The following is a 17,611-nucleotide window of genomic DNA, read 5'->3' as shown; positions in this document are numbered from 1 at the left end:
ATATTAAGAAGTGGTTATCAAATAACTTTCTCCAACTTAATGAGGACAAATCAGAAAGTGTTATCACCCCAACCCTCAATTTACTCTCAGGTTAGGAACCTTGGTGTTATCCTGGATTCAGTATGCTTATCCAAACAAATCAATAATACTGTTGTTGAGAACAGTTTTTATTAACTTCAGATTCTTTTCCGAACATTCTTGTCTTTTCAAAACTTGAAGAAGGTTATTCATGCTTTTTTTTACATCATGTTTAGATTTTTGTAATTCACTGTATTTTGGGTCTTCTTCAGGCATCACTTGCATGACTCCAGATGGTACAAAATGTAACTGCAAGGCTGTTGACCAGGGAAAAGAAATATGACCATGTCACCCCAACTTTAGCCCCACTTCATTGGCTGCTGGTCCATTTTAGAATTCAGTTTAAAATTGTGACGTTTGCTTTTAAAGCTCTTAATAACCAAACACTAAAATAAAGACCTTCTTACTCCTCTGTCATCTAACAGAGTTTTAAGATTTTCTGACAGATTTTCTTTTATCTGTCCCTCATTCCTGTTAAAAACTAAGGGAGATTAAGACACTAGGGGAGATTTTTGTGTTGCCGCACCCCATCTGTGGTATCAACGTCCTCTGGACAGCTGCCTTGCACCTTCTGTTGGCATTTTTAAATCGAAGTTGAAAACATATCCTCACTCTTAAACTCATTCTAGATCTGTGATAGACAAAGGAGAGACTTGAAGAAAAAAAAGTAATGTTTCAGAGGTTCGCCTCTTTTTTCTTCTTTGGCTCTTGGACTGCAGCAGGCTCTGGAGTGGAATCTGAAACAACCAGAGTCAGGTCCTCCAGGACCACTGGACTCGGTCCTCCAGGACCACCGGACTCGGGAACACTAGAGTCGGTCCTCCAGGACCACCGGACTCGGGACCACTAGAGTCGGTCCTCCGGAACCACAGGACTCGGGACCACTAGAGTCGGTCCTCCAGGACCACCGGACTCGGGACCACTAGAGTCGGTCCTCCGGAACCACAGGACTCGGGACCACCTGAGTCAGACCCTCCATGACCTCCAGACTCAGGACCACCAGAGTCAGGTCCTCCAGGACCACCGGACTCGGGAGCACCAGTGTCAGACCCTCCATGACCTCCAGACTCAGGACCACCGGAGTCAGTCCTCCAGGACCACCAGACTCGGGACTACTGGAGTCAGTCCTCCATTACTACCGGACTCGGGACCACCGGAGTCAGTCCACCAGGACCACTGGACTTGGAACCACCAGACTTGGAACCACAGGAGTAAGTCCTCCAGGACTACCAGACTCGGGACCACCAGAGTCAGACCCTCCATTACCACCGGACTCAGGACCACTGTAGTTGGACCACCAGAATGGGAACCACAAGAGCGGACTTAGCTGCCTTCCCAATTCAGACCCTACATTTACGGGTCAGACATAGGGAAGCTTCATTGTTCTCTGGAGAGGTAACAGCAGACTCTGGCATTTCCGGCGGCACTGCAATGGGCTCAGACTGACCTGGTGGTACCACTAAACTGTGGTAACAAAACCCCAATAATTCAGAATCTGAAGTGCTTCCATCTCACACTGAGGCAGAGGTGCTAATGGCTGGAGGAAGAATATGAATGCCCATGGTCCAAAAGAAAAACAGAGAACACCGCCCAACTGCTGGATCTGATGTAGTCTTCAGTATTATATCACGGATCACTTGTGGAAAACATATAACATCCAAGTACAGTTTATTAATCCACAAAAAAACAAAGATCCAAAAACAGAGTAACAAGCAGAACAAAGGCAAATAAGTAATCCACAAACAGCATAACAGAAAGCAATACTGAACCAAAAAAAAAAAGAGCTAAAAGAGCATGGTATATTATAGGGGAACTAATAAGACTAAGTGACACACAGCTGGGAACAATGAGAACTAATAAGTGCAAGGGGTGATGGGAACTGAAGTCTGGAACAACACAACAGTCCACAAGAGTGCCCTCTGATGACTGGCAACTTTACTCTAACAATGGACTCTAAGCACTGAAAAAAGCCATACTATTAAAATATATGGTTCACTTAGAAACATTTACGTAAACAAGGCAGTATATAGCTTGTTACACTTTCTAAGATAATATGTAAACACAATAGATTTAATACCCAAATTAACAAAGAAACCTCAATACTTGGTACACAATGCACAATTACGGTAACAATCAGTGGATACGGTTTGAGTGTGAATGGGTCACTTTGAGTAGAAAATGAACCCCAGATGTCACAAAGCAGGAAGTTACTAAACCTAGCAACAAAAGCAACCATAAAACAATGTAAATACAACTCAAAAAATTTCAACCTTATTTATCACTGATGCCCCAGTGCATGACGGGAACACAAGTATCATAACTTTTTATTATAACATTCCAAGTACAAACTTTAATTTCTACAAGCTTGAATTAAAGACTGATACAGAATTTACTTTTTTCTTCTTCTTGCCTGAACTAAATTAAAGTAAAATTAATGTAATTACATTTGTTTTTCCATATTATTTACTTCAACCCATAATCCTTTTTATCAGTGTTGTAATGAATCACTTCTCTGTTGTTATGTTTCCTGTGGTTGACACCTTCTGATGACAAACCGGATGAGACGACAGTATTACCACACATATGTTTCATGCACTTAACTTATGGTAAACCGTCCCTTTAAAAGCAAAGTATATAAAACGTTTAAATCATTAATACTACTGTTAAATAAATACATTGAAGATCCAAGTTGAGTTCAATTAACAATATTCATATACTGTAAAAACACAGTGGCACAATAATAACTCCAAGTCGTATTTTAGTATAAATACTATATTTTTATTTCAATATTGTACACGTTGGAAAACATATTTACAGGAACTTTTCTTGCATCGTTACACTGTACACACAAAAAGTGTAGTTCTCATTCACACACTGTCTGCTTAAGAGCACCATAGAAACCATCAAAGGAGAGGACAGATGATACAACCAGAATCGAGGACACTACTGTAAGCGACACCCAGACGAGTCATGCAAGCTTTGCCACACAAAGGCCTCTGAATGGTACAGTATGACAATTTAAGGCGCAAAAAGCATGTTGATTTGTATGATGGAGCCACTCCTGGTTCGCTCACAGATCTGGGTGGCATTCAGTCACTATCAGCCCAACTCGGTGGGGAATCTCTCTTGTACTGAAATGATGATGTAGGAGAATTGCACTAGAATTTATAAAAGCACACCTGCCATAAGAAAATGTGGAAAAATGTGTGTGTGGCAAACAAAGTGGCAAAACTCCAGATAACAAAAAGTTTCAGTCACCATATCATCTCATGCAATGACACTCACTATTGGTGAAACGTGTCATTTATGCACCACCAGCGACACCAAACAGAATTGCAAAAATAACGGTTCCAATTTTATTTTATTTTTTTGGCTTTGTTCACACTGTACACACATTGTTTTTTTCTTCGATATTATATCTCTGGGACTGTTTTTTTTTATTTTTTTGCACCAGCATTTTGTAAGTGAAGAAGTCATATCAGTGTATACAAACAATCAATATCCAGTGTTATCACTTGCAATCCCCAAATAACTTCAAATACAACAACTGAGAGTAGCGGTCAATGTAAAGAGAAGACATAAATTCGAAAACTTGACATCACATTTGTCTTTTGTATGATGTTTCATGTGTTACGTTCACACTGAGACGTATTCAAACAAATCCAAAAATGATAATTAGATAATTTTTAAATTATCTATTTATAATTTACATGTTTGGGTGTTCCTAATAACATATAGTTACAATATGTTAACAATAGTTTTTTATTATTATTATTTATGACTCTCCTGATCCAAAATAAATAAGCCCAATTCTTATTGCCCACCTGAACAAAGCCAAACACTGTCATTACTCAAACAAACTGTTAAAAAAAGGGGGAAAGGGCAATTCCATTTGCTGCCTCTAGAGGCGCTGATATCACACACATCACCACTGACTAAAATAAAAGACAGCTAAAACATTTTCGAACTAGATCACATTTTTAATTGTCAAGTACACAACTGTCAATCTCAACCATTAGACACGACTGGCTTCGTTGATTTCCATTCCATTATTTATAAAGAAAAGCAGAAATGGGACACGATGGTGATTCTGGCAGATACTCTCAACATTTATCAATTCATCTGCGGCCTTTGTAGATGACATGGAGAAAACATTGGTCATAATTGTCTTATGGCTTTCGCGCTTTGGTTTTCTTTACCGTTTACACAATGTGAATCGAGATGGTGATTCCAACATGACCACAACCCACAAGACATTACATGTAATAAGAAACCACAGTTCTGGTCAAATTGTGTTGCAGGCACAACTGAAGACTTGATTATAGTCCTCTCTGTCTGTGAAGCCATGCCTTTGTGGGACATATCAGGATGGCAAACCTCACAAAACATCGAGTTCCATGTTAAGTTACACAGCATTTCAATATGAAGTCACATTTATTCATGGACTATACACATATCAGTTATTTTTACCCAATTTAATGCATACTTGACTAAGGTTTGCCATCCTGGGCATGCACAATATTCACAGATATTGGAGAAACAAAACTAAAAAGACATTTTAAATAGCTGTACTTCTTAGTTTTCTATCTCGATAAACTGGACAAAAATATTACTATTATGTATAGTTGATGTTTTTCATAGAATCTGTGTGTCATTTTATCCAAAGACTGCAAGCCAATCACACTTAATGGTCTACAGGAATTGTCACTTTCGTGAAATAAAATCACCCTCAGCTGACCCATTTTTTTTTTATTGTACAGGTAAAAACATTCATATAAATAATGTAGTCACTCACACATTTATAATTTACAAAATTAAAGCAGCACATGAATGTGGAAAAAGTTCTCTAGGACCAATCTAAATAAACAAAAAGCGTTAGATACCCATCAATCAGTTAAAAAAATAACCCAAGCCTCGCTAGGGAGCACAGAAAACGCCAAAAGGCCTTACGTTCGATCCGTAAAGACCAGCATTCCCTAACTTCTGCATTCGGTTTAATCTTAAGCTAAATATTTATAAAAATAAAACATTTATTTATATACCTGACCTTTCAATTCATGAAAAGCATTGGCAGATGCTAGTCAGTTGTGCGTGTAGACTTTCAAACTCTAAGGGTCGAGAGGTGAAGTCATGTAAATATACATCCAACACGCATTCAAAGTCAACATCCACCATCCCATGAACAAGTGTATCTGTCTATCAGCGGATTGTGACATTCTCTGGTACAGACCTTGGTCAGGTTTGACGCCATATTGAAAACGAGGATTTTACAAAGGCATGCAATATAGGTCCTAGATTACCGTATTTTTCGGACTATAAGTCGCACCTAAGTATAAGTCGCATCAGTCTTGGTTCATTTCTCTCGGTTCATGTCAAATTAATTTTGATAAATAAGTCGCACCTGACTATAAGTCGCAGGACCATCCAAACTTTGAAAAAAAGTGCGACTTATAGTCCGGAAAATACGGTAGGTCATTTTCACCAAATCCCAACTTTGAAAACTGTTTTATGGAGTTTTTGCAGTCTATTGAATGTTTTTCGAAAAGACTTTATCAATATGCAGTTAAACGACAGTACAACGCTCTACAAGGGCTGTACTACGGTCCCTCACAGCCTTATTTTCATTCATGTGAAAACTTAAATATGGCGCGACCCTGACTAAGTCTTTGATGTCTGTGCAGTTTAGTTTCTATCGTATATAACCAAACACAAGCTATGCATTTATAGCCAATCTCCTTCATGCCTTTGAACCTGCAATCCATCATCCGAGACCTCACAAAGTGACAGTGTAGGTGAAGATTGTCTAACTAGAACAGAACTAGCCAGCACATCCTAAAGCACTTGCATTTCCCAACAGTTTTAAATCTAGCCAGGCCTCCTTCTGAACTTTAACCTACCTTTCTGTTACAGCTTAACCAAAGTTAACCGACAACCAAACGGGACACGTTATACACGTACACACACAAACACAGAGGCACTCCAGCTCATATAGACTTCAGAGACTTTAGATTCTCTCTCAAGACATAGACAACCAAGCATTTAACAACAACTTTTCATTTGCACAAACTACACGAGTGAATATAACAGCTTCTCCACAAAGAAACCACTTTTTTGAGGGTAATGCATGGCTGTCCTCCGCCTTTGGAAAACTAGAAATGACTCAAAAATACAACACAGGTTGAAGATTCCCAAAATCCTTTTGGACACAAGTGAGGACATCGATTTTGGACTGTTTGTACCGCTTGCATCACCACCCGGGCCAACGAGTTCACACTATTCTCCTCCCTGGGTTGACTGGAGATCTACTCGAGAAGTGGAAGAATGGAAAGGGGTTCTAGGAGATCTGAGATGGGGAGCAGTGCAAGAGGGCAGTGGTGGAAGACACGGGTGTAAGAGAAGAGCGAGCTCCACTGGGCGCGCTCAGTCTGTATATTCTGCCACGATGGACAGAAGCACTGTGATGTCATCAGGCTTCCCCCCTGAAATGAAAACAGACCAATTACATGGTCAGTACCACTGATTATGGATATTCAAACTGGTTTTGGGATATGAAAGGTAATGGAAACCTCTTTTTGAAGACTCACCTCTTACATTCAACCCATTGTCACAGGCAAACTGGGCGAAAGGGGACATGTAGTTGGGGTCATAGGCCAACTCGTGGGCCTGTTCAGCGATGCTGCGGGCAGTCTGCTGGATACTATCATAATTGGTGTTCTGGAGATAAATAAAAAAAACGTGGAGAGTATCCACCGATATTATACCAATATATCAGCCAGGGATATTACATGGCTATTTTGAGATTGTCAGTATGGGCAGCTAACTGGAAGATAAATAAAATGAAAAAGGTCAAAATCATACTAATAACCCAGTAGTGTTAAACCGATATATCGGACAATTTTATTTTACGATTATCGGTATCAGTCGATAACAGTCCTGTATCTTAAATGATGAAATGATATACGCTGTTTGCAAAAAACCTTAATATTACCAAAACATATAATACTGAGTCATCAAAAGTTTCAGGTTTAATGACAAAAAAAGTACTCCAAATGCGTCATTTAACTTAGAATCTGCAAAGGTTTAAAAAAAAAAAAATTAAAATCAGTACAAGGCATATGTTAATGTATTCACAATCATTCATACATGTGAAATTTGGCTGAGAATTGAGGAACAGTTGCAACCAGGCCTAGAGAAAATCAGGAATCATGTCTTTGTAATAATACAAGATTTCTTCATCTTCCAAATGGATGTCAAAAGGAAAAAATGCTATGAAAAGCATCCTACTTTGCGAGGATGTATGACATGCCTGAGCAAAACGGTCACTATTTTTGGAATCAGCATCGCGAAATGAGTAAGAAACAAGTACTGGATTTCATTTAGCAAATATGATGCAGGAGGGTGTAATTGTTGACACTCGTCCCCTTGGGTGCAATTTCGTCTTAATTGCTATCAATACACCATCATACATACATATGTAATTATCATAAGGTATCATTATGCTATCATAACACTATCATTTAAAAATTGGTAATCCACTGGCCATGCTACTCTCTATATTATTGGTATAAGCCAAAAACCAAATCACTTCACGTACCTTGAGTTTCTTGAGTTCTTGCAGGATCATATAGTCAGGCATGTTGTCAAAGAGGCCATCAGTAGCTGTTAAGATAATGTCCCCTAACTGGACATCAAAGGAGGCGCTATCTGCCACTTCAGGACTGAAAGAGATGGAAAGACGTACAGTTAAACCAAATATAAGACCCACATGGCATATGCCAATGCTCCACAATACCGGTGTATTTTAATTACTATGCCACCCACATACCCACGACTGATGCAAAGTCTTGAACATTGTTTTGAAAAATAACCTTCTGAATTACACTGATAAATAACACACACACACAAAAAGCACAAAAGGACACACAGTTCTCAGATTAATGTCTATGGGCAACAATCCAGCCATTTTTTATAATTGCTAATGGGAAAACAATGATCTAGTCCACTAAATTAGACTAAGACACTTAATCAGGGCTGAAACTCAAGCAGTAGCACAAAGAGGGTAACAGGGCAGAGATCAGCTTGACCTAAACGGCGGGTAATGGACACTTGGGATTAGAACTTGTCCAGACCCAACATGACCTCAGGACCTAATCCAACAGTTCAGGTTGTTTTCTTAGAAACCAGACTGGCCTCTTCAAACTCCAAATCCTTTTGAGTTTTAGTTTAATCTGTTTAAGTGCATTAGGTAAGTATTGGCGCTCCAATTATAGGTCACATTTAAGAAGGCAAAAAGTAGAAATGTAAAATTATTTTTACTAAAGGTGCAAAGATGAACTAGTCATCTCAAAAGGCACACGAGGCAAAACATTTCCCTAAACAGATCTTGCACTGGATCTAAGTACTGCTGGACGATGTATTGGTTCAAATGGTAAAACGGTTTGAATTACACAGTATGATTTTTTTTTTTTAATGTCTTAGAAATGTCTTCGAGGAACTTTTAAGTTGTAAATCAAAGGAAATCTAGAAACTTGGTACTAAGATTAATTTTGCCTCTTCTCTTTCTCGGAATAATTTTCTTTGGATAAATGCCTCCGCTAAATCACTAAATTGATGAAAATCATTTCGATCTCAGAAGTCTTGCAACACCTGAACAGTGTCTTGATTCCAAAATTCAACATATACATTTTTGAGTTCCAGGTTAACAGTTTTCATTGCAGAAAACTGTTAACATGAAACTCAAACGAGGCTCTAAAATTGATACATAAATTAATGTAAAACTACAGGTAAATGGATAGTTTAGTGCACACTCAGAACCAAACACTCAAGTCAGATTGCCTGCAGCACATGAGAAAGTAAGATGAGAGTTTTGTGTGGAGGTCTGCTATAACAGACTCCAGACGACATAAACTAAAGGTCCCACATAAATTTAGCAGGACATGTGGTGCTTAAAATAATCCCGCCCTCTACTGGCACTTGAAAAAAAATGTAAACAAGTGTTCAGCACAACGCTTCCCCGCCCTCTCTCTTTGATTGGAGGTTTGGGGTATTTGCGCATGCATGTTTGGATGGGTGCCTCTGGACAGACTGCGGCAGAGAGGAACTAGAATCACATGCTCTTGGCATTAAAGATTTGGACCAACACTCAAACACGGTGCTTTAGGCAGAACGCTTTGGCTGCTCTCACTTCTACAGGGTTAAGGAGAATCTCAACTTATACCTACTATCAATTAAAAATGAAAAATAATGCATATTCAATATTCAGAGAAATTCTGAAATGTGTGAAGATCAGATCTTGTCGGCTCCTACATTAGGTGCATCTTACACTATTAATTGATGTAAAAGCCACACGGCCCACAAGCAGACGTCTGTGACACTGATCTGTGACACACAGCCATCTGTGATACTGCAGTGAGTGTATCCGCTATCAGCGAGTGTCACTGACCCACCTGTCACTCAACAACAGGCCCTCTGCTCCCGGCGGGGCTATGGACAGCTGGAAGGGTGTGTTGAAGTAGTGTTGCTGTTCGTCTGACCGGTGGACCACCTCTCCACCCCGGACCACCAAGAAGCCCGAGTCTCCCAAATTACAGGTGTGTACCCTGTGACTCCGACGATCCAGAACGACTATACAAGCTGTGCTACTCCCTACAAGAGACAGAGAGACAAATAATGAGTTTATTGATGCTATAATACAGGAACCTTTTTTATATTCAAATGTAATAGTTTGCTAATTTCATTATTCACTTATAAAAACAATTCCTTTGTCCCCATAGCATAATCATTTAACCTACATACTGTGCATGACAGCAAGCGAGTGCCGTGATGCATTGTGGATCCTATTTCATAAAAAGCAGTCTATACTGCAAGCAACATGACGTATATGCTGGATGAAATTGTTGCGTGTAAATTATGACAGGTTTTATTCATTACGGATGTTTTAAATTGATCAAAAGTGAGAGTAAAGATATTTAAAATGTAACATAAGATTTTCTAATTTAAAATAAATTATGTTCTTTTGAACATTCTACTCAAAAAATCCTGAAAAAATATATATCACGCTTTTTACTAAAATATAAATCAGCACAACTGTTTTCACCATTAATAAGAAATGTTTTCTAAGCAGCAAATTAGCATATTAGACTGATTTCTGAAGGATCATGTGACACTGAAGACTGGAGGAATGATGCTGAAAATTCAACTTTGATCACAGGAATAAATTACATTTTTTAATATATTTAAATAAAAAACAGTTCTTTAGAATTGTAATATTATTTCACAATATTACTGCGCTTGCTGTATTTTTGGTCAAATTAATGCAGCCTTTTTTAACTAAAGATACACGTTTCAAAAACAATAAAAATATTACTGACCTAAACTTTTGTACAGTAGTGTTTGCAGAAAATAAAAATTCAGAAATGCGGTAAAAGTATTGTTCATTGTGAGTTCATGACACCAAACATTAAAAAAAATGTTTAGCTTTTTTTTTTTTTTCTCTAGGTAGCATTTCCCACTGATCCCGTTTTAGGCTGAACACTAAAAATACAGGCATGTCTAATTAGGCTGTATGCTGATGGCCTCCCAGTCTGTCACAATCTTTCCTTCCCTCGATCTCTGGCCAAAGTCTTGCAGTCCAAGCGATCTTGTCTTAGAATGGTCCCCCACAGACCTTTATCGCTTCACGTGCCTTCCCAAAATAAAAGCAGGTCACTTTCTAATGAGGCAAACATCTCGGGGTGACATTTCTGACAGTCTGTGATGTCAGGATTCAGCAACAAGAAGACCAGTTGTGTTTTTGCTAATCCAATGCCTTGAGAATCTAACTTTACTCTCAGTGTTAAGGCAGAAACACTTAGGGCTCCAGACTGCGACCAAATTGTTGCATTTTGCAGCGCATATATTTATTTATTTGAATTCACAATAGCACTATTCTTTCTCATGAATTTTAAATGGCTTTAATACTCCGTGCAGCCTTGGAAGACGATCTCATAATGTTTTTCTTGGATTCTCGTCCGTGGAATGCTCCACTTTCTGTATTTGGCTGGTTAATCAAGACAGGCAAAATACAACTGAGGATTTTTTAAAATCAAGTGATTAAATTTTATTCGAGGAATTGTGACAGAGTTTAGTTGTTGCCTATATAGAGCATTCAAAATCAATCACTAATGTGTAATTATTGTTAACTAAATGACAAAAAAATTAGTTAATTGAAATAAAATATTATATAAATATTAGATGAAAAAATTACTATTACTTAATCTGGAAGAAGAAAAAAAAGCTACATAGGACCTTTTTTTTTTTGAAAATAAATAATACTAAAATAGCACTGAGATATCTGGAATTTGTGACTCATAACAGTCAATCTTTTTTATATGGACATTAAATTGAAAAGAATCAATACTGTACATCACGACTCAAGGACTGTGAGTCATCCTCATCCTGCAGCGGCAGTGAGTCTGTGACTCTCCGTATGGTTTGGTGTGTGTGTGTGTGTGTGTGTGAATAAGATCTTACCCAGCAGCGGTACTTTGTTCTGCAGGAGTTCATAGTAGCCGGAGGTCAGGATGCCCACGGGGCTGCTGGGAGTGAAGCGGCCCTCCTTCACGAGCCGTTCACACATCCTCATCAGGGTGGCAGAGAACTGGGACGGGTCCACGCCATAATCCCTCCAGCCCCCGACACCATCCGCAACACCTGAGAGGAAAACACAAGCAGAGAGATACTGTAAACTCCTCAATTCCTCAACCCTAATATAGCTGTAACACCTAACTTCTGACAATTGGATGAAAAGGCAGGAAGAGATGGTTGTTCCTAATGTGACCCTGCGATATAACACTGCAATAATAAATACTATAATGCAGCATTTTAACACATACTACTACTTGCCTTATTACTGGTAAGGTTTCACTGTTTGAAAACAGCTGAGCTACTGTCACACTGCTGAAGGCTGTCATTAGTAGCGTCTCTACTTCTAGTTAGTCACTCACTATCACCAATACTGTGACCTCTCTCTCTGACTTCACATTGTAACCACACACGCTTGTCGAGAATCAAGAGATTGCATGGGCTCAGAGAGAGATCCGGGCTCAAGAGGAATGAGGGGCGGCTTATCACTGTTAAACACTTTTTAGAGTAGCACAAATTGAGCTACCATTAACATTTCAATGGAGCTTTGCAAACAAGACCAACTGTTCATCACAACACAAAAAAACAAATAATAATTTAAAGAGAATGTGAAAATATAACCTGGTGCATACTGTATCATAACACTTTGCAGGGTCCATAGTCCATTAAACATATCTTTATAAACTGTATTACATCTGCCCCTGTGAGAAACCCTTTTTATTCTGGTGATACTTCTGAAAAAGTTTTTAATCAAGTGAATCCGAACATGGTTCTGAGATTTCTAGAAGAAATACATTTTGAAAATCGTAACAGTCTTCTTTTGATTGATGAGCCTTAGACGCTGGTATGGCGTTCAAAAGAAAAGAAAGAAGACATCCAACCTCCAGACATCACATAAATGATTACATGACTCAAATCTTTATTTGATACACATTAACCTGAGATGACCATATTTACCAAAGCAAAAGAGCTAAAGGAAACTAAGATCTATCTGTTTACACCAGCACACATCTGAAGTTAAATGCAAGGTTTGTGAAATTAGATTTTCACTAGTCATTGAAAGATTTATTTAAATTATGTAAATGCATATTTGCTTAAAGCTGCAGTAGGTAACTTTTGTAAAAATATATTTTTTACATATTTGTTAAACCTGTCATTATGTCCTGACAGTAGAATATGAGACAGATAATCTGTGAAAAAATCAAGCTCCTCTGGCTCCTCCCAGTGTCCTATTGCCATTTGCAGAAAATACATCGCTCCCGTTAAGAAACAACCAATCAGAGCTGCGTTCCGTAACTTTGTTTGTGTTCAAAATGTAGAAAAATGTATATAATAAGCGAGTACACCATGAATCCATTGTCCAAACCGTGTTTTTAGCTTGTCCTGAATCACTAGGGTGCACCTATAATAAGTGTTTATATTCGGACTATTTTAGATTGGTTCGGGGGTACCGCGGCGGAGTAACCCAGTACCTTTGTGATTCTTCATAGACATAAACAGAGAGAAGTAGTTCCGGCTACGATGTTCTTCCGCAAGACGCAAGCAGTTCTGTTTATTAACCGCTAGAGCGTCAAAAGTTCCCTACTGCAGCTTTAATGATGACGGCAAATGGAAAAGTATTATAATGTTTGCCTTTTTATTACTAATAGGCCTAATATAAAAGCAATCGTTATAATACTTTTTGTATACATTAATTCCTTTGTTTAACTGTTCTATCTGATTATTAGACAGACTTCTACCCGTATTAGACAGAACTGTTAATGACAACGACGAACAAGAGAGAGAGAGAGAGAGAGAGAGAGTGTGAGCACTGTGTGCACAGTCTAAACATATCGAACACGTTGGCCAAGCAGATAGACTTATCGGCCGATGCCAATATTTGAAAAATGGCAAATATCGGCCGATGTATCGGCCTTGCCGATATATCGGTCCACCACTAGTTACCATATTTATAGACTTTGGGTATACCATCAACATGAGTGAAAATTACATTACTTCCAGGTGGCATGGCTACAAAACTGAAACCACCAAGCAAGCAGTTCTTTAGTCTTATATGATCACTTCGTATTGCTGTTAAATGGATTAATAAAAAACTGCATGCGTGATTTGTGCCAATGTTCAGCTGTAATGACTGCGGGATTTAGGCCTGTTTCTGGCTGTGATGAGCACATCTCTGCAAATTCCTGGAAAAGTGTTTCACTGAACAGCTCGCATCCACTGACAATGTGATAACACCCTCCTGAAGCTTCAACAGGAACCACTGAGAAAACAGACAACTGCATTAATAAGGGCACCAAATAAAGCCCCGAGTGGTTTCTTCCTGTTTTATAAGACCAGTTCATTAAGCTAATTGGAGCAGAAATTAAAATCATCTACTGACCTTTAAAGATATGGAACAGTAAATAGAGGATTCACTTGACTCAGAGGACAGAGGCAAACTCACATTTAAAAATAAATCAAATTTACAATAGGAGATGATGCGAAAAAACCATCCAGTTTGATTTGAATCAAAAAAGTATAGGTAAAAGAAAGTCTATACTTAAAAGCTTTAATGAAGGAAAGAACTACAATCCCATGAAACCTCTTCTGTGACATAATACATTTAAAAATATTGATTTAAATACACTGATTTTACATACAAAAGATGAATATTTTACATTGATTGCAAAATATGCATATTTATACAAATGTTAGTTAACTGCAAGTGCAGGGAGACTGCCTCAATTAGTTTTGATTATCTGATTGGTCTAGACTTCACTGCAGAATCATGGGTAATGTAGTCTTTTAGCTGTTAAACTAAAGAAGTTAAAAATAAATGGGCTGATGGCTTCAACAAAACCATTTCCCATTGTTCAACAATCTTGCAGCTCTCAGCAGGTCTTGTCTGTTAATACTTTAAAAATGAAATCCCGGTTAAGAAACTTTAATGGGAATTTTTCTTCTGGAACCTGATTATTGCACTCTCTATCCTTAACAGCCACACACAGCAATGTCCATGAATAGTCACCTAGAATATAGCACAAGCACCACTTTATAAAATGCAAAAGGCTCGTTTAACAGTAGTCAATACACGCAGTAACTGGTATTCTGACGCACGTTACGCAGAGCTATAGTATCTCGTGCTGAACAGCTGCTCTGATCCTCACGTGCTGCTGAAGCTGGAACAAAAGCCGAACATTGATTGTAGCACGTGCATGTAACAGGGATCCCTTTGTTTCCTTGTTAACTTAAGAACATTGCACATTATTAGGAGCTCTTCCTGTTAAAACTATCCGGTACTATAATTCGAGGATTATTATCATCATAGGTTGTAAATATGACAGAGAATGTTTCTGTGGTCAGTCGAAGCCTCGGGTGTGTGTCGCAGGAACGTGTAGGTGACTAAACATGGCCGCCTCCATACTCAACCATTCTGACCTTTACACAAGCTCCTGCAACACTTACAAGCGAGCCCTTGCGACTCACACAACATAAAAGAGTTCATGTATACACGTGTTATGCATGTAGCCCACTGCATTCTTTAAACAGGTCGAATTACTTAAATATTCGCGGCGTAAATTACATTTACAGAGTCAAAGCACACGCGACCGTTGAAATATATTAATGATAAGCACGTCTGATTTTAACAACGTGTTATTTACACCCGTGTTGCCATGATGGAAAGGTTTGACGGAGAAATCCTTCTAGTTTCCACTTTGGGAGTTCAGCCCGGCGTCTTTCTGGGTGAAAGGTCAACCTGGATTACCCAAAGCTCACTGTGCATTAAATGTGTATTTTATATGCGTTATATGATGTAACGTTATAATATTTATTACCGGTTGCTCCTTATGTAAGGAACGCGTGTTAAATCTACAGGCGGGAAAAAGTAACGTTATATCCCAGAGATTCAGAAAGAGGGAGGTTATCTCAGGTGAGGGCTGGACTAATCGTCCCGCACGAGACATGAAGGTCATCTTCATAGCTAAAAGTCTTTAACAAGCTGCTCGCCGTGCATTTTCGTGCCGAAACAAAATGTTCCAGGTGATATAACACACTGTATTCTGGTGTCTCTCACCTAAGACATCTGCGGACTTGTGTCGGGCGATGAAGCAGGCATCGTCTCCGTAACACATGCCCTTCTTCAGAATCCCCTTCCGAAAGTCCTTCCCGAAGCCGCAGCTGGCCGTGACCAGGCTGTAATCTCTGCCGTCCGTCTGCGAGAGTCCGCCCAGGACAGCCCTGGCCACGATCCTGCCATAGGAGAGTACCGATAACATCCCCGACGTGTAGCTGCCGAGCCCGTCTCCAGTCTCTCTAGCGTCCGCCTCCGTGCGCCGACATCCGGCTCCGCGCACCGCGGACCAAACACACGAGCCGAAGCAAGCCGCTTTACAAGTGATACAAGACTCCTTTCTTCTTCAGTGAATGCCGGAAAACTGAGCTGTTTTATGTTTTAGCGGATTTAACAGACAGTTCCTCCAGTACACTCCATCCCATCCGACATCCTCTCGCGTACTCCACTCGATCACTTACTAGCGCCAGTGCTCCGGAGACAAGCACATACGGGTCCTGAGCTCACATGACCGGCTGTGGTGACGTAGAACCTAGTGGAAACCCAAGGACGTTTGACGTAGTGGAAGAACACGTGCTGGAGCTCTTTAAACTAAAATATTGATCTCTCTTGTGACTTCTGTGGAGGTGACAAGAAAACCATCCTCGTTTATTTTTCCATTGCATACAATTCTAAACTATTCTCTTTGGATGTGGAGTATTTAAGTCGAAACCTGCTTTATTGTTCATTTTAATACGAAACATTCACACTGAAAACATGAAATGGTCCAAAGTCCAAAACAAAACTTCCCCACTTTACAAACTATATAAAATAAAAAAGTTAAAATATTAAAATAATTTAAGATTTTACATATATTATATAATTATAAATTAATGCTCATCAAGGCTATATTTGTTTAATTATAAATATAGTGAAAGCAGAAATATTGTGAAACATCATTAAAATAACTGTTAAACTGTACTTATTTTTAATTGCAATTTAATTTGCATTTTAATTTATTTTCATAGTAAATATTTTGTATGCAAGTTTATATCATTCAGACTGAATATGGAGAGTACATTTTGAAATTAAATGCTACTTTATGTTTTTGAGTGAAGGCAAGCATCTATTAATATTTAATGTTCAGTTACGTTTTAAATTTGTAAGAGTTTCTGTAACATTGAAGTTTCCATTGAAAAGTGCAATCATTACCACTGTGCAGAAGAGTAGAGCTTGTGGTTATGGATACTACTCTTCTAAAGCATCAATCCTAGTTTAATGAGCAGTAGCTTTGCTAGTGCAGTTCTTTCCAGTATTTTTCAAGTATTTTCCTACTTGAGCTGATTGGCTGTATACAGTCTTGTAAATGTATAAAATAACAAAAATCAAACAGACCTGGTTTAAAATCACAGACTTTTGAAAATAAACTTAACATAAATGAGCACATTTCCATAATTATATTAGATTTATTGTGTCATAGATTAATTCATTTAAGATATTTCACATGATTTATTCAGGTAGATTCCATTAAAAAACCAAGCCTGAAAAACTACTAAAAAATATTACGTGTAATATTGTTACCTTAATTTTTTTAAGTAAATAGCTCATTCGATTTTTTACAGTGCACCAATTCACATATCAGCAAATTAGAATATGGTGACATGCCATTTAGCTAATCAACTCGAAACACCTGTGAAGGTTTCCTGAGCCTTCAAAATGGTCTCAGACAATCATTTACACACTTCTCAAGGAGGATTAGTCACAAACATTCACTGCCAAAGAACCTGGCTGTTCACAGAGTGCTGTATCCAAGCATGTTAACAGAAAGTTGACTGGAAGGATAAAGTGTGGAAGAAAAAGATTCAACAGTCTGTGATGATT

The 17,611-nt window shown here is 38.6% G+C and overlaps 1 protein-coding gene across 1 annotated transcript; it reads right to left on the bottom strand.

Annotated features, from left to right (window-relative positions):
• Positions 1-2,834: 2,834 nt before the first annotated feature.
• On the bottom strand, positions 2,835-16,263 carry LOC128021391 (protein phosphatase PTC7 homolog). The gene is made up of 6 exons (XM_052608521.1): positions 15,755-16,263; positions 11,590-11,769; positions 9,525-9,723; positions 7,673-7,796; positions 6,663-6,792; positions 2,835-6,557 (listed from the first exon to the last, which is right to left on the bottom strand). Exons 1-6 carry the CDS (start codon positions 15,954-15,956, stop codon positions 6,499-6,501), a joined length of 894 nt encoding a protein of 297 aa, XP_052464481.1. The 5' UTR covers positions 15,957-16,263; the 3' UTR covers positions 2,835-6,498.
• Between the last annotated feature and the right edge of the window lie 1,348 nt (positions 16,264-17,611).

The sequence above is a fragment of the Carassius gibelio genome, chromosome A10 (genome assembly GCF_023724105.1).
Source record: "Carassius gibelio isolate Cgi1373 ecotype wild population from Czech Republic chromosome A10, carGib1.2-hapl.c, whole genome shotgun sequence".
NCBI lineage: Eukaryota > Metazoa > Chordata > Actinopteri > Cypriniformes > Cyprinidae > Carassius > Carassius gibelio.
Note: the sequence above shows the minus strand (reverse complement) of the source record. Positions and strands in the feature narration are given on the sequence as shown.